Source organism: Aedes albopictus, chromosome 3 (assembly GCF_035046485.1).
Source record: "Aedes albopictus strain Foshan chromosome 3, AalbF5, whole genome shotgun sequence".
Classification (NCBI taxonomy): domain Eukaryota; kingdom Metazoa; phylum Arthropoda; class Insecta; order Diptera; family Culicidae; genus Aedes; species Aedes albopictus.
Window position 1 is genome coordinate 33167429 of NC_085138.1, and position 18651 is coordinate 33186079.

General features: G+C 43.7%; 1 protein-coding gene and 1 pseudogene across 1 annotated transcript; one reads left to right on the top strand and one right to left on the bottom strand.

Moving 5' to 3' along the window:
- The first annotated feature begins 463 nt into the window (after window positions 1–463).
- Window positions 464–18101, top strand: LOC109419218 (zinc finger CCCH domain-containing protein 14). The gene is made up of 4 exons (XM_062859662.1): window positions 464–755; window positions 844–3589; window positions 3656–3934; window positions 17124–18101. Exons 1-4 carry the CDS (start codon window positions 717–719, stop codon window positions 17384–17386), a joined length of 3327 nt encoding a protein of 1108 aa, XP_062715646.1. The 5' UTR covers window positions 464–716; the 3' UTR covers window positions 17387–18101.
- LOC134291653 (uncharacterized) lies at window positions 3944–17111 on the bottom strand (annotated as a pseudogene).
- Window positions 18102–18651: the final 550 nt, after the last annotated feature.

Consider the following 18651-nt stretch of genomic DNA (forward strand, 5'->3'; position numbering starts at 1 on the left):
CATCATCATCCTCCGTTGTTGCTTTTTGGCCCGTTTACATATGTGATAATAATGCGTGACAATATTCTGTCGGACAATTTATTCCACGCTAGTATCGTTTACATTGCCGCTAAAAATTTAGCTGCTAAATCTGGGACAATAAATTGTCCGACTGTGTTGGTACCAAACTATCGTAATGTAAACACTTCCCTATCTGCCAATAAAATTGGCATGATGGCATAATTAGCTGACAATTCGTCTAGCAAACCGTTTACATGATGCTAATTGTGTCGGACAATCTAATATCCTCATTATTGTCCACTAGCACCGAATTCAGAAGCTTCTGATTTTGTCATGCTAATTTTATTGTCTGCTAAAAAGTGTTTACATTGCGCTAAATTGATGCCAATACTGCTCGAAAATGAACTGTCGCGTAGAATTAGCAAATATGTAAACGGCCCATCGGCCGTCCCGTTTTTCGTGCAGCAGCCGAAGGTGAAAGTGCGCTGAGAAAAAGAAAGCCCCAAAAATAAACGTCAAACTTGCGCTGTGTGAGCTCTCATCCTGTCCTGCTAGTGCTGTGCTGTGCGGATGGAAAAGTGAAAAGTTTTTCACGCAAAAAGTTGCAGTAACAGTGAATTATTGGTGAATTTTCGGTGGAAATATCGATCACGGGCAGCAGTGGGTAGAAAAGTCGAGGTATTCAACGGTGCGGCGCTTGGATACGCGTGCAAAAGATGGATTCTCTCGGGTCGGAAATCGGCCAGAAGATGAGGGTAAGTGGTTTTCGATTTTCTTTTTTTGGGAGGAGGGGGTTTGTTGATGGCGGACGATGTGTGACTGATTTTTTCTGGGTGTTTTTAGAGCGCCGTGAAGGCGAAACTCATCGAGCTGGGGACCGGAACGGCGACGGGCTATATTGACGACGAGCTGCCGGATTACGTGATGATTATGGTGGCAAACAAGCGCTCACGGCAGCAAATGGTGGACGATTTGACGTTGTTTCTGGGCACCCAGACGGAAGTGTTTGTCAACTGGTTGCACCAGGTGCTGCAGAAGCTAGAGGAGGTGACACTTCCGGCGACGTCGTCGGCGGCGGCAGCTGCTTCCGGAGGTGACAAGGCGACGAAAGCTGGAAAGGAAGCGCCCGGGAAGCGAAAGACTTCCGAGAAGTCTGATAAAAAGGACAAGAAGAAGGATAAGAAAGCCAAGAAGAGGGACAAAACACCGGAAGCGAAAGATAAAGCTGGGGAGGAAGATCACACGCCTCCACATCCGTCGCAGCTGACCGGTGGAGTCAGTTCGATTCAGGACGTGTTCGCGAATCAGTTTATTCAGCATGCGAAGAAAACGATGGACGTGGAGGGGAATGTGGCCAAGAAGGATCCTAGGGAGTCGACACCACCCATGAGGGACAATTCGAGTTCCCGGACCGGAAATGAGTTTGACATACCGACCATATCGGAAATTGCCGGGCAGAGTGCGCTGTCCAAGCATCAGAAGGAACTATCTGAGTTGGAAGAAATACAGCAGAAGATTAAGCTAGCTAAGAAGCAGCTGAGGTCGATGGGTTCCGATGAGTCGGAGGATGAGGATTTTTTGAACATCAAAGCGAATGATGAAGATTTGGAGAACATCGAGGATGGAGGTTTGGCTGCAGCGGCCAAAAGGAAGGAAAGGCGGAAAATATCCGTTGAGCAGGAAACGGCTCGAGAAGAGCAAGAGGAGCGAAGCAATACTCCTCCGCCACCGCCCGTATCCGCTACAACTCCGCCGAAAAAGAAGTCTATTATGGAACGGTTGGGGACCCGTCCGGAGCCCGCTAAACCAACGCCAGCAGAATCGGCTACCAAGGAGCCAACAACGGCCACGAACAAATCCAACATAATAAGTCTCTCGGCGCACCGAAGGGAAGAACGAGAGCTGTATGTTCCGGTGTTCCGCCGGAAAGAAATGGAAGAGCAAGCCAAAGCCCGGGAAGCACGAGCTAGGCTCCACAGAAGCCGCAGCCGAGAGAGGGATCGACGGCGTTCGCCTCCGGGTCGTTCCGGTCGGAAGGATAACAGCCGCAGCAGCCGGGATCGATCCCGAAGCAGGCGGGAGCGGGAGCGAGAAAGAGAAAGGATTCGCGACCGGTCCAGAAGTCGCGATCGAGGACGCGAAAGGGAACGGGAACGGGACCGGGATCGCTCCTCCGGACGGATTAACAATGGAACGGATGTACGGGCTCGAATCGGCTCCCGGGTTATTGTGCTTCCTCCCAAGCCGGAATACAACGAGGAAGATGAAGTGGAAGTTCCCATCCCCAGTGTGGTCAAAATCCAACCACGCCCGCAGGTTCCGAAAAGTAAACAACCCAGCAAAAATCTCCTCCTGAAGGCTATGGCCGAGGCCCAGCGGTCCACGGCGGCCAATCTCAAGAAAACTATAAACAATCGTGAAGAGAGTTCTTCCCGACATCATCGGATGCTTATTGAAATCCCCGGTGCGACCAAATCCGAGGGAACTCCCCCGGTGGACGTCCGTTACGAATACGAAGAAGAGGACGATGACGAGGACATAGTGGAGCACGTCCTTCGGGATGACGACGTGGACGCCGAGCTGGAAGAAATCCTCAACGCCAACGACGAATACATCCCGGAACCGGTCACGGTGACCGCTGCCGTCGTCCGTCGATCCGAATCCGACAGTGACGGGTACGTGTACGTTCCCGCGAAGAAACCTGCCGATGGCGGCGCCCTATCGGATGAATACGAAACAAAAGACCCAACCAAGAAGCCCAAGTTTGTGGTCACTCTGGACGGCGCCTATCGGAAGTCCTCGCGTACTTCTCCCAGTCACACTCCACCTCCGCCCTCCAGCAAATCCAAGCCCTCCATCAAAGATCGAATCGGTCAAAAGGTACCGAAAACCGAACCCGGCACCGTTACGCCGCCTCCTCAACGGAACCGCGAAGCGAGCGTCGACCGTGCCGCCCATCAGGAAGCGCTCAAACGTCGAAAGGAGCGCTTCAGCATCAAAACCCCTTCCAAGGACACCTCCAAATCCCCGGACAAACGCTCCAAGTCGTCGTCGTCCAAGAAGTCTCCCTCCAAACGCGAGAAGCGATCCTCTCACCACCACTCCAACAACCGGAAGTCTTCCCCGACGACGAGCGATTTGAACGAACTGCTTCTCCAGCGGACCAAGGAACTTCTGGTGGACGACAGCGTGTCCTCTTCCCCCATCTACATGTCCAAATCCGACTACGAAAAGATCGAACCCAATTCATCCTCCCGGAAGCGGAAGCGCGTGTCACCGATTCAGTTCGCCCTGACGGATGACGATGAGGATGGCGAAGATACCGATGGGGAGTACAACCACCACAGGGATCGGGACCACCGGGAGCGCAAATCGATTGAAAGGGTTCTCCCGAGTGGTGGAGGTGGCGGCTTGGGAGAAGAGGACGTCCGAAAGGATCGCGGTCGGGATCGGGACGCTGAGCGACGAACGGTGGACGATGACCGGCGAAAAAATTTGAGCAGCACTTCCGGCAACGGGGACAGCAAGTCGCCGTCGAAGAGGATAAAGAGGCTCGAATCCAGTCGGAAGTTTGACGATATACCGCAATGTAAGTCATTTCGATCATTGATCTGCGTTTGAAAGACTTTAACTACATATCATTCTCATTTTTCAGTGCTCAGTTCGGTGGCGGTTCCTTCGGAGGGCCTGCTCTCCAAGAGCAAAGCTATCATCAAGGAACGGTGCAAGTACTTCCCACTGTGCCGGCAAGGGGATTCCTGCGAGTTCTTGCACCCCAGTACCAACTGTAAGGCCTTTCCGGCGTGCAAGTTCGGGGACAAGTGCCTCTATATGCATCCGATGTGCAAGTACGACAAAACGTGCCACCGGCTGGACTGCAACTACATGCACACGAAACCGCTGTCGGCGCATGTGTCGACGGCACCACCATTGGGTGAGTACCTATCAGCTTTGTGGTATTCTTCTTTTAATTGGCGTAACGTCATCAATGGGACAAAGTCTGTTTCTCAGCTTAGTCCTTAAGGCGAAACTGGAAGCATTTCCTCACTTTTTGGTTTTTGATTTTTTATTAATTAACGAAGCGATATTTTCAAAATCGGTTTTCGTGCACATGTAGAGTATGGATCAAGGTATCTTCTGTTTTTTTTTTTGTAGTGGAAAATGTTTTTCGTTTTTGCAGAAACCATTTTTGAACAAAATTGCACGAAAAAATTGTTTTTGCAGAAATGGATAACATTTTCCACCTCAAAAAAATTCAGAAGATACCTTGATCCATACTCTACATGTGTACGAAACCGATTTTGAAAATATTGCTTCGTTATTTAATAAAAAATCAAAAACCGAAAAAATGAGAAAATGCTTCCAGTTTCACCTTAATGTTCTACGAGCATCCACAGTTATTGCGACATTTGCACCCATTTAGACTCGGCCGAAATTCATTATCATCACAGTCGAATTTCGCACACGACTTCGCAGCAGCTGGCATGCACAAGTTCGGTTGAGTTCAAGATAGGGGCGTCGGATGCACAACAGGTAAACAAAATAAGCTTGATTAATGTGAAATTTCGCTGGGAAATGATGATTCAGTGGATTCTCAAATTATCACAGTAGTCTAAACATTAATGAGAAACCCAATACTATCTGAGAACTTTTTTTGTGGTAATGATAATTTTGCATTTGTAAAGGCTTAACTTTTCAAAATTCTTGCTGGAGCTTTCAGTAGCATTCCTGAAGAAATCTGAAGCGTATTTCTTGAATGCATTCCTAGATGAGTTTACGTATGATTCTCAGGAAGAAGCAATTATTATAAGAATCTTTGGAAACTCTAGGGATGTCTGAAGCAGTTTCTAGAGTAGTCCTTGGATCAATACTTGTTAGAATCTCCGATGAAATATCTGGTCGAAGTAACCACTACAGTACACTGAATTGTGTCGTGGATAAGATTCCAAAAGGTATAATCAAGAACTTCATGGGCGACTTCAACGCGAAGGTTGGTTCCGACAACTCGGAACTATGAGCACGTCATGGGACGCCATGGTCTCGGAAAAATGAGCGAGAACGGATCGCTCTTTGTTGTCCATCGAACTGTACTCAAAGTGACATGGGTTTCCCGTGATGGCGTCACGGAAAATCAAATCGACTACAGCTGCATCAGCCGAAAATGGAGACGGAGCCTTCTTGATGTGCGGAACAAACGTAGCGCCGACATTGCGTCCGACCATCATCTCCTAATCGGCGAGAACCGACTGCACATTGCTGGGTTCCATCGACAGGAGGAGAAAATCGGGCGCCGGTCCAACACACGCCGTCTGGAAGACGCTGCGGTGAAAAGGTCCTTCGTCGAGGAGCTAGAGAACCGTGCTGCGGATATTCCAGAAGGTGAAAGCGTAGAAGATCAATGGAGCACCTTCATCGCCACCGGCGAGAATAATTTGGCTGAGGTACATACCCGGAGAAAGCAGTGAATCTTAGATGATACCTGCAGGAAGATAGAGGAGCGAAGGAACGTCAAAGCCGCGATAGGGCGAACGAAAATACGAGGAGCCAAATCCGTAGCCCGTCAGCGCTATTCGGCTCTCGAGGAGGAAGTGGTCGATCGCATTTCAGCTGAGATGCTCAAAGCTGACCCCGTAATATCCGCACAACTACTGGTAGAGTTCCCCTACCTGGTGTTCATTGATTACGAAAAAAAACTTTCGACCGTCTCAATCACGAAAACATGTGGGAAGCCCTCAAGCACAAGGGTGTCCCTGAGAAAACCATCGATCTCATTGAAGCGTACAAGGGCATTCTCGTGCAGAGTACTGCACAACCGTGTTTTGTCCGATCCCATCCGGGTCGTTGTTGGAGTGAGGCAAGGATGTATACTATCACCGCTACTGATCCTCATGGAGAAATTCCAGGATGAAGATTTTCTAATTCGGCCCTCTGCACCATCGTGGGTGCCCAGAACTGAAGATTAAAGTATATAGTTTCTGCAGAAAATTTGGCCGAATTTCTGCGTAAGATGTATGAAGGCATTTTTAAGGAGAAACTTCAGAGGATACAAATATGGCTGCCACAATGGCCGACTTGAACCCCTACTCACGATCTCTATAGCACCAATCTTAAAAATTCGTAAACAAAAGCGCTCGATTTGGAAAAGCTGCCATACCTACAGCTTAAACAACTAAACATGAACCACTGCACAGTGGTCCACGAACCAGATTTACGAGGAAAGATGCATGCAGCGCCTTCAAATGATTTTTTAGACAAATATGTTCTTCTACAAAGGTGTTGCTAATAATAAGGCCCTCTTTCCAATGTATATGAAAATTAGGGTAGTCCATATTTTCACAGAAATTGGAAACCAAACTTTTTTATTTGCAAGAACAACTATATACATTCTTCGGAAAAGTTGTAGATCTATAAATTTTGAGAAAGTTTGCCGAAGACAATTTTTTTGTAGCTTCAAAATTGACCGATCTAGAGATATTTTTCTGAATTAGCTTAGGGTGATTCAAGAAAAACAGGTTTTCTGGCTTTAACTTTTGCATTTTCAATTTCTCATCAAAGTTGTTCAAGAAACACTTGTAGAGCATTTGAAAACGCATCGTTCCGTGCGCTGAGATGATCGTTATCTCTTTTGGTTCAAAAGTTATAAGTGTTTTTCTTTAAAAATCATGGTTTATTCAAAAGACGATATTACGGATTGGGGCAAAAATAAAAAATATCTTTTTCCAGCATTCAAAAGAAGAAATATTGTTATAAAACATATAAAAAAATTAGAGAGGTGTTATTTTTGTAACTCAAGTAAAAAATACTTGAAAAGTGCCTATTTTTTCTAGAAAATCATCAATATCTTTTGAACGGAATGACGTAGCAACATTCTCAGCGCACGAAAATGTGCGTTTTTGGAAGCTCTAAAAGTGGTTCTTTGACGACTTTGATGAGAAAATTGAAATGAAAAAGATAAGTCGAGTCAAGTACAAGACACTGAAGACGACCTTACAGTTGAGGTCGAAATACGTATCTGTCAAAGGATGCAAATTCTTAGTGGAATTCAAAGGAACCGTACTTAACCCGATTTTCTTTTATTTAATATATGCATGTTCAGAACTATTCTTACATCCTGGCAGCACTGTCATGTCGAATGACGGTTCTCGTCGCTCATGCATATATGCGTATACGAGAGCGGTGTAAACCAGGGTGTAAACAAACAAACGAATCACGGCGCATATCACGGTTCGCGTATTGATTTCCGTCCGCAATTAAATCGAATATTTCGGCGAAATTCAGCGATAATTCACGGCCTACGACTACGAAACAGCCTCTGGTTGTATTCTCCGGTGAGCAAACCATCGTTTATCAAATAAATGTATTGTAGGTCAACGTTTTGCTGTGTTATATTCTACTACAGGTAGTGCCATGAGCATCGATGGAGAAGGAGGATCGTATGGTTCTCAGGATGCTGACCTTGATCTGGATTCTGATCAGTTTTCCGTGGAAGCTCTCGACGAAGAAAATGATCCCTTTTTCGATTCTCGTGAGCCTCCGGAAGCCGATGACTCAGGCACGAGCGAGAGGAAGTTTCGGAAAGCAGATGCCGGTGAAACGAGCGGTGAATCCAGCAAGCTCAGCAGCAAGCGGCCAGGCAAGCAAACAAATCTGTCGCTGTATGCAACTTTTTTCAAACGCAAGTTTGTCGGAGAGACTTCTGGGGCCAAGTTTGCATCGGAGATAATTTACGGGAACAGCGTCGATGAAATTTTGCAAGGAATATGGAGTATTGTGAAACCAGTTATCAAGCAAGAAGTTACCTTCGAAGATGACAATGGACTCCAAGTTCCTTGTTGGGTCAATGATGAGCCAACGCTTGGCGACCTAGGAAAGTTTGTGTACCTACAGAACCACGCGAATCGTAGACGTGTCAATGTTGACAAAGTGGACAGCAAACTGTTGATCAGTTGGCGCAGTATCATGCAAGCAGCTGTGGGAATTGGTTGATCGACAGCTGATTCGGTTTCAGAACAGCGATCGTGCGGGAGCTCCAAATAATCAATCTCTGACAGCATTGGGCAACCAACTACGAGACATCCATGGAGCGGACATGCCAGTTCCTGGAAAATCTGGGCGAACTACCTACATTCTGTTCCTGCACATGAACGTGAACGCCGAGTGAATGATTTACCACCGCATTCCATCATCAAATTCTTTCGATCAGTACCAATCTCGGAGGCAGTCCAGCTCGAAAGCGCTCGTAGTGGACTGTCGGTTGCTCGAACAATAAATGATGCATTTTCGACGGACCTTTCGACACTGGAAAGCGAGGTGAATGAATTGCTTACCTTGGGTCAACACATTAAGCACCGGATTCAATCACTACAAACCAGATGCTCTACCAATTCCGGTATTGTTACAGCAATGCAAGATTCGATTAAGCCGGAGGAGGATGAAGTCAGCCGTTTTCTAGCGGAGAATGTCTCGGATATGAATGATGTTGATCATTTGTGATCATGTTTGTGTCGAGGCTTGTGTATGGGACGAAATTGGTTTAAATAAACGATGTACTTTTTTATCAAATGATTATTTATTCATTCTAGCCAATAGAGAAAACACACTGAAATTACATTGCTTGGGGATTTAGATGATCATCTTTATCATATCATTCAGCACATTCTTTATTTGTCATTCCGCCTGAAGGATCAAAAAAGCCGCCAGAAAAATAGCCACATTTTTTGTATAGACGCGTACATTCATGGTGTTCCAAGCCCATAAATGTTTCTAATGCCAAATGAGATATATTGGCATTAGAATTTTCAGGATACATTTTTCTGATGCGAGATTTGGCAATTCCGAAAATTATCTCCACCGGATTAAAAAAACGGACAATATGGAGGTAAAAATACTGGAATAATTCCAATTGAACGTAGATACAATATTATATTTGGATCACAGTGGATCCGAGCGCCATCCATAATCCAAACTGAATTGTATCCACGGTAACGGTTGACCTTGTCATTACGGAGGGCAAATTCTCGACAGCAATCAAAAAATATCTTTCGCATAAACGTTCCCTCTGTTTCGAAACTATCAAGAATACCATGAAGCCCCAAGAAACATAAAAATGATGCCCTTGGACGCCGCACGAACTCCCCTCGAAAAATTAACCTTTTTCCTTTTGCTCCGTATCCTCTATTCCTTAGAACTCCTTTGTTATCCAGCGATACTTCATCCAGGAACACAAGCATGTAGATATCCCATTCGAAAGAATTCATTTCGGAACAGAATCGCAAAATCTCTTCTTCCTTTATCTGGATCGCCCTACGTTCCAATGCCTTCCAGGTCAGTCCTTCGGCATGAAGGATTCTACAAACCGTTGCTCCGCTTATTCTTCTATTAAACTGATGTTGGAAGAGGTCACGACATTCATCAAGATATAGCACTGGGTTCTTCTGGTAGAGTGCGAGTATCCATTGTCGCTGTTCAGCGGAGAATTTACGGTGTATCTGCTGCCGCTGCTTGGAAGTCACAAGTCCATTTTCTTCGTATGCGGAAATCCAGTTGGTCACAGTGGTTTTGCTTTTTCGGTAAATTATCGCCAACTGTGCTCTTGTAAGGCCGAGAAAATAATAGCCATATAGGCAATGGAATCGGGTATTAGCAGAAGCTCGTTTATGCTGCACATTCCGAAGGATTATGTTGCCGTTGGCCATTTCTATTGTCGAATAAAAAAAAACTTAAAATATTAACTAAATAATTATTCCAACAACGCGAGCCGATTGTTAACCCTTTATAAGGCAGTGGCAACTATATTGCCACCTACTGTTTGTATTTGTTTCTGTTTTATAACAATTTATTTCGAACTTATTTTTTGGTTTACGTAAAAATGGGATAAGTAACAACGCCTGGAATTTTTTTTGGCACTAAAAAAAGCTTTTACAACAATTTGGGAGCCATTTGTAGTCTCAAAAATGGCTGAATTTGACCGCGTGAAGAAAATTAGCTCAAACTTATTGTAAAATTATAGATTTGGTAAATATTTTAAGAAATTATCAAATTATGGGTTGAAATGAGCTGAACCACGCAGTTAATATTATGGGTCCATAATCCACTCTAAAATCTCTTTCCCGGCTTTTTGTCGAAGTCAAAAGAAGAAAAGTATCCTAAACGGGCAGTGGCAAGAATATTGCCACCAGCGCTGGTGGCCTAAACGGGCAGTGGCAACTATATTGCCACCTCAAAAGCTCGTTTTTGGGGTTAACGGGCAGTGGCAACTATATTGCCACCAGCGTTTTTGGATTGAACGGGCAGTGGCAACTATATTGCCACCTAAATTTTTGAGAGTTTCTTTCAAACAAAAATTGTTTTGTACATGTAATCATGTATATAATCATTTCCATAATAGTATGCGTTGACAACTCTTCTAGTTTTCTCGGCCTTATAAAGGGTTAATCAAAACAAAGTGTTGATATTTCGAGCTGTCAACGGATCTATCAAATTTGACAGATCACACTTGTAAATCACACTTATGCAAGTTGCAGTTTCAAACTGTGTAGTCCAATTGAGTGTGAACTGTGCAATATTCTTGCAAATAAAAAAGTTTGGTTTACAATTTCTGTGAAAATATGGACCACCCCAATTTTCATATACATTGGAAAGAGGGCCTTATTATTAGCAACACCTTTGTAGAAGACCATATTTGTCTAAAAAATCATTTGAAGGCGCTGCATGCATCTTTCCTCGTAAATCTGGTTCATGGACCATTGTGCACTGTGAAGCCGCACAACAGTTGTTGTGGCAGTCAGTTTCGGAGTCAAATACAGACATCACTCTACTATCGCACCTATACCACATCCCTCCCTATAACGAGTAATGGATAGCTGATGAGGCCAAGCTAGCGGCGATCTGTACAACCGGTCGTTTTCCGTTTCAGGAAATAATTTTCACGTCGCACGATGGCTTCGCAATAGCGAAGATCAACGGGGTGTACCTACAGTACAGTTGTTGTGCCCCTCCCAGGTGGCCGCTAGACCTGTTCTCGTCTGTGCCGGATTCGCTATCAAGCGCACTAGTGCGATTGAGTTCCGTGGTCATCGGTGGAAACTTCAACTCCTGGGCGGTTGAGTGGAGTAACCGCTTGACTAACGCGAGAGGCTTGGCTCTACTCGAAGCTATGGCTAGACTGAACGTGAATCTCGCGAAAGTAGGGGACAAAACACTTACAGTAGGAACGGTGTAGGTGGGTGTAGAGTCCATCATTGACATAACCTTCTGGAACCCGGGGCTAAAACCTAGCTCGTATTGGAGGGTCAACGATGGATACACGCAGGGATGGATACACCAGCTGATGATTCGATACCGAGTGGAACCCAAGGGAAGACGGCCGAAGGTCATCGACCGTTATTGAGGATGGTTGACCTCGCGCTTCGATAAGCCGGCATTTGTGGAGCGATTGCTCATAGAGGGTAACACCGACGATCTATCCAGCGATGTCGGAACCCTAAGCTGTGCATGCGACGCCGCAATGCCAAGGTGATCCCTACCCAGAAATGGACGCAAACCGGTATACTGGTAGTGTACCGATATCGAAGAACTCCGCGCATCCTGCCCTAAGAGCTAGAAGAAGGATGCAAAGATCTCGCACCGATGAGGGTAAACTGGAGCGAAGTGATGCCTACAGGGCGGCTAAACTTGCACTGAACAAAGAGATTGAGGCGCGTAAGCGTGCGTGCTTCGAAAATCTCAGTCAGCCAGCCAACACGACCTCTTTGGGTGATGACTACAGAGTAGTCATGGCCAAAACGAAGGGCGAGTCAGCACCCCCAGTAGGCTCCCTCCAGAAGATCGTGGAAACGATAGAAGACCATGGGCCCTCGTCCCCTATGGCCAAACCGGCCAAAGCGTGGTCGCCCCGGAAACGAAAGACGAGCTCATTGCAATAGCGAAGTCGCTGAAGTTGAACAAGGCTCCGGGTTCGGACGGTATCCCGACAGTAGCCATCTATAGACGGCCTCGAGGCTAGCCCTAACATGTTCAGCATGGCTTTGCGGATGTGCCTAGACAGAGGCGAATTTCCGGAATGGTGGAAAAGGCAAAGATTGGTTCTACTGCCCAAACCCTGGATGCCACTTGGTGACCCGTCGGTACCGACCTATCTGCCTTTTGGACACCGCCGGGAAACTGTTGGAACGAATCATTCTGTCGCGGCTTGTGATCTGTACCGAGAAACTCGATGACTCTGGCCTCCCGGATAAGCAGTCCGGGTTCCGGAAGGGTCGATCCGGTGGTGGATGCTATTATGGCCTGTAATCAATACAGCCGAGATAGCACTGCGAAGAGGAATCCGCTATTGCCCGGTCGTCACGTTGGACGTAAAGAATGCGTTCAACAGTGTCGGCTGGGCCGCCATCGGAGTTCTTAGGGAGTCCCGGTTAGCTCATGCGCCGGATACTGGAGAGCTACTTCCAGAATAGAATGATAAGTTATGACACCTACGAAGACGAGAGGAGCAACAACATCACCGCGGCGGTACTTCTCAGGGTTCCTTCCCGGGTCCCGGTACAATGAAACGCGGCGGATGATGGCGTATTGAGGATCAAACTTCCACCGGACGTAAAGCTGGTCGGCTTTGCCGTTGATATTACCCTCGTGGTATACGGCAAGTCGATGGAGGAAGTGGAACTGACAGCAACGCACGCAATTGGCATAGGTAGTGGAGGACTGGATTAGGTCGAGCCAGTTGACACGCGTGCACCACAAAACGAAGGTGGTGATGATAAGCAATCGCAAGTCTGAACAACAGGCAGTGGTTACCACAGGCGGGTGCACAATGGGTCCAGAGTCGTATATTTACGAAGACAAAAATGTTTGTGCCTAAACCATAAGTTTTAGATACATGGTGTCTGTGGGAAACTTTCTTCTTATTTTTCGACCTTTTTTCTCATTATTGTGAAATTAGGGTGATCCCTCTAGTTTCGCTGATCCAAACATCTGCTTTTTAATAGTTTTATGTACGTTCACAAAATGTTCTACAAAGTTGTAAAAGAACTTATTTGGAGCAAGTTTGCCGAAGAAACCACTACTCTATCTCTTATGATTCCTAACTTATATTTTTTTAAAAGATTCATGTTAGGGTGATCCATGAATTTCAGTTTTCCTGAAATAACTTTTAATTCGTTCGTTTCTCGTAAATACTTTGTTCCGAGCACTTTTAGAACTATCAACGACGCATATTTTTTCCAAAGAGCTCAAAGTTCTAACTCTCATAGGTTAAAAGATATTGGCATTTTTCTTCGGAAAATCACTTTTTTTTTCAAAATGTCATATCTCAAAAAGGAGCAAATGGATTTTCAATCTCCCGGTTGCATTGGAAAGATCGTACTCTGTTCTATTTATGGTGAAAAAACTGTAGGTACCTTTTTTGTTTAAAGCTTTTTATTGAATTTTGAATATACGATTTTTTTCATGGAAAAGCAGTTGTAACTTTGAAAATCGATGAGATACAAACTTGGCGTCTTCGACAAAATTGTGAGTTTTTGGCTGCTATAAAAGTGCCCAGAACAAAGTATTGCGAAAAAATCAACACATAAAATTATATTGAGTAAAAACAGATTTTCATATGGAAAGCGGAACAATTTCAGCAAACTCGACTAGTCTTTGTTAGATAGATCGAAGTAACCATGTCGAAAATGTTTAAATTTGCTTATAATCCATAATTCGTCAATGAACTCAACTTAAAATGTAATTTTGAGCTGATTTCCATCAATTTAATTTCAATTTCATCACTTCAATGTATGGATAGTGAAAATGTCAATCACTAGTATATGTTTAGGTTAACGTAAAAGCCTATCAAAGTTACATGATTTACAATATCTTATCAACATTGTGCCTAAATGGTGATGACAGTATAAATAAACATTGGTTCTACAATGAAATGGATGACCATTTACCAAGCTACTTTGATCTATCCAACAAAGACGAGTTGAATTTGCTTTAAATGTGTCATTTTTCATATGAAAATCTGTTTTTAATCAATATAAATTTATGTGTTGATTTTTTCGCAATACTTTGTTCTGGGCACTTTTATAGCAGCCAAAAACTCACAATTTTGTCGAAGACGCCAAGTTTGTATCTCATCGATTTTCAAAGTTACAACTGCTTTTCCATGAAAAAAATCATATTTTCAAAATTCAATAAAAAGCTTTAAACAAAAAAGGTACCTACAGTTTTTTCACCATAAATAGAACAGAGTACGATCTTTCCAATGCAACCGGGAGATTGAAAATCCATTTGCTCCTTTTTGAGATACGACTTTTTGAAAAAAAAAAAGTGATTTTTCGAAGAAAAATGCCAATATTTTTTTAACTATAACAGTTAGAACTTTGAGCTCTTAGGAAAAAAATATGCGTCGTTGATAGTTCTTAAAGTGCTCGGAACAAAGTATTTACGAGAAACGAACGAATTAAAAGTTATTTCAGGAAAACTGAAATTCATGGATCACCCTAACATGAATCTTTTAAAAAATTATAAGTTAGGAACCATAAGAGATAGAATAATGGTTTCTTCGGCAAACTTGCTCCAAATAAGTTTTTTTACAACTTCATAGAACATTTTGTGAACGTACATAAAACTATTAAAAAGCAGATGTTTGGATCAGCGAAACTAGAGGGACCACCCTAATTTCATAATAATGAGAAAAAAGGTCGAAAAATAAGAAGAAACTTTCCCAAAGACACCATGTATCTAAAACTTATGGTTTAGGCACAAACATTTTTGTCTTCGTAAATACGGCTCTGGACCCATTGTGGGGTGTACGATCAACTCTAAGCACTCAGTGATCCAATTGGGGGCATGATCGACGATAAGCTGAAATTCGGAAACCTCGTGGAATATGCCTACAAAAGGGTCAAGCATGGCTGTGTTGAAATAGAGCGGCGGTCTCTCTATCGCAATAGCGGTCGTGCGAGGGACATGCGACCGAGTCGAACGCCCGACACACACTGACGGTCTCATTCGCAAGTTGTGGATGAGCATGTGCTGTGGATAGGCAAAAGTCTCTCTCTCTTCTTGGCGTAACGTCCTCACAGGGACAAAGCCTGCTTCTCAGATTAGTGTTCAATGAGCACTTCCACAGTTTTTAACTGAGAGCTTCCTCTGCCAATGGCCATTTTGCATGTGTAAATCGTGGGGCAGGCACGAAGATACTCTATGCCCAAGGAAGTCAAGGAAATTTCCTTTACGAAAAGATCCTGGACCGACCGGGAATCGAACCCGTCACCCTCAGCATGGTCATGCTGAATACCCGTGCGTTTACCGCCTCGGCTATATGGGATAGGCAAAAGTCTCGACACTAAAAATAACTTGCTCTCACTGTTGTTCATAGGCACGCTCAGAGAGTGTTGGAAGTGAACATCTAAGGACCGAAGGAGATGGTAAATTGCGAGGAAAGTACGTGGGGTGAGATGGGCTTTGGGTTCAGGTTGGCTTTCTACTTCACAGAATTGTTACCTTGTTCTGTGGCGGAGTTGGTTGACGCGCCCTGTCTAGCGAACTTGAGAAGACGTGGGTTCAAATCCCACCAGAACTACGTGGATTTTTTCGCAATTTATCCATTTTTCAACACATATTGTGCCTATGAACTTCAGGCATTACGTGTGTATTACAGGGTGCGGCAGGAAAAAATGCGAAAAGTTCAAGGCACTTTTACACGCTAAATATGGGATATATATGACTATTTTTTTCATGACAGTGTATCAGTCAATGTCTATATTCTAGCACTGAAAAATAAAAATGAACATATTTGATGTTTAACATGTGATAATGTAAGCCTAATATGCGGGTATCAATAAACTGCGCGCCCAATGGTCATTAAACAAAATGACTACCGTGAGGTCGCCATTCACCGCTTATTTAACGGCATTTTCGTAAAGTATATGACATTAAAAATCCATTCACCGCTCACTGGATTATTTTTTCAAGGCATCACAGAAACTATTCATTTATAAAAACAAAATAACTTTTATTTACCAATGTATTGATGATTCATGACGTTCAGTTCATCCTGTTTTGTCAAAATGGAATCTTTAACGGGTTTTACCTGTTGGATATTTTTTCCGCTGTTTGCCCTGAACAGTTCCCATGTTGTCCTGCAGCGCAGTGTGAGAAATATTTTTTGAGAACGTGATTTCTGGTACACCCATATAAAAGCTTGGTGCAATGAAAGTTTTTTAATGTGGCAGCATGTTACATACACTTTTGTTACGATACTTTACTAACATTTGATCATTTTTGTATGATTGACCAAAAATGAGCGGTGAATGGCGACCTCACGGTATAACAGTAAAAAAATTATCTTAAATTCGATGAACAACCAGACCACACTGATCCAGAGCCATGTAGTTTCACATACTAGATGAAATAAGTACATATATTTGCTGATACTGTAGAGAAAATTAAACATTTTGTTTTATCAGATACGAAATTTAGCGACCTGTGTACTTTTCTGCGGTTTGAAAATTCTGATAGTCTTCAGCTTCAGGCGCCGCCCTGTAAAGGTTAGTGACCAAAATGAGAAATTTTTTGATTAACTTTTCAGAAAACTAGCCTATTAGAGATCATGGAACGTTGAAACATAGATTGGTTAACGTCAAATGGACGAAAACGAGGTTTGAAGTTGAAAAATACTTTCGCATTTTTTCCTGCCGCATACTGTAGCTCGGCAATAGTTTCGAATATGCGTAAGCTGCTTGCGACAGTAGCGGTCTCTATACTACGGTATGGCACCGCTGCATGGACGAATGCGCTAGTGGACCATGGGTGCTTTAGAGGTGGTATCTGAACAGATTCGGACACGCAGGCTCCCCCCATGTCCAGAATGCGCAGATTGCTACGAGACCGCGGAGCATAAGCTCTTTAAATGCCCACGTTTCGTGAAGTAAAGGTCGAGTATGCAGGAGGTATACGGTAGAGATAGCCTGACAACATTGTTTAAAGAATGTGTACGGGGGAGGACCAATGGGTTTCTCGCTTTCTCGAATCGTCCTTGATTGAACTACAGAAAAAAATGGCGAGCCGAACAACAGCTAGTTGAGTTACATGCAATTTTCAAAAACTTTAAACTATTTTCCTCTCTCTCATTCCAGCCTCGTCGGTGGTGCCGGTCCAGAACTACAAAACCATTACGGCCAAACCGTTGCCGCAGCCGTGCCGATTCTATCCGGGTTGCTCCAACGGTGACCTGTGCCCGTACTACCATCCGAAGTTGTGCCGCTTCGGCAGGCACTGCATGAACAAGGTCGAGTGCAACTTCTACCATTACGATCTGCCCGGAGGCGGGGCCCCACTCGACCACCACGAGGCACCGCCCAAGGACAAGTTCAAATGGGTATCGCCCTTCTCGGCTTAGCAGCGTTTGCATCCTTATCCGTAAGATGTGAGGTTGATTGTTTCCGTTTTTTTTCACCTATAATAATAGTAGCTCTGCTCTATTCGGATAAAACCTGTTTTTTACGGCACGTCGAATTTTCTCACTTGCTTTTCTTCTTTTGGTTTCTCTAAAGCAATTTGACGTGTGCTCTTTGTTGTTTTACTAGTTTTAGGATACAATATTATGGATATATTTATTCTTAATTAGAATCGAATTGGGATTCTGCAGCAAAGAGAAAAAGAGCTGCAGAATCGGAGCAATAGGTTTCTCGATGGAGAGAAACAAACTTGGAAAAGTTTAAAACAACAACCTTGGTAGAACTAACTTATTTAGATCACTGTTTACGCAAATAAACATTATGTTACAAAACATACAAGACAATGTGGAAAAGAGGAAGAAACATTTGTACATAAGAACAGCTGAAGCATTAGCATCTGCATGAGAAAACGCAAACATATAGAACGGGACAGCTTGTATTCGTATCAATGACAGTGACAAGGCTCTAAATACAGCCGTATAGCATCATCATTAAGACACTACAGGTAGCAAAGCTTGTAAAACATTTATGATTGGGGACGTTAAGCTACTCCATTACATGCACCCAACGAGGGCTAGAGAGTTTTATGAAGTGGTCACAATTTCGAACAAAAAATCATCAGCAAATATAATCGATTCAGTTAGTTGAGATATAGAAGATCTTGTGGTGAAAAAATATTGCATCCGAAAAGTCCCATTAAAACCGAAAATCAGAAAATATCGCGGTAAATAACTCGAACAAAACAAGTATGGTATGTGGGGGCAAGATGGGTCAGGGGGCAAGATGAGTCAGGGGGCAAGATGGGTCAGGGGGCAAGATGGGTCAGGGGGCAAGATGGGTCAGTACCGTTTTCAATCGCACAATATATGTTTTGAATATTTCAATAATTTTCCCAGATGAACGACGGAGATACACATAAAAATGGTATATTGTTTTGAAAATTCTATACGTTCCTCGCACAGAAAAAAAATAAAATATTTTTTCGTTATACTCATTATGCTATGCATTCTATATAACTATGTGTATTGTGTAGACGGGGCAAGATGGGTCACCCTAATTTTTCGGTATGTTTGCATAGTTTTTGAATATGTTTTATTTTTTATGGAAAGGCTATTCTGTGACCTACATTATCGAAGCAAAGAGAGCACTGAAAATTTGAGAACATATTTTTTAAATTTTCCTTCAAAAAATATAGGTTTTTAAAGTC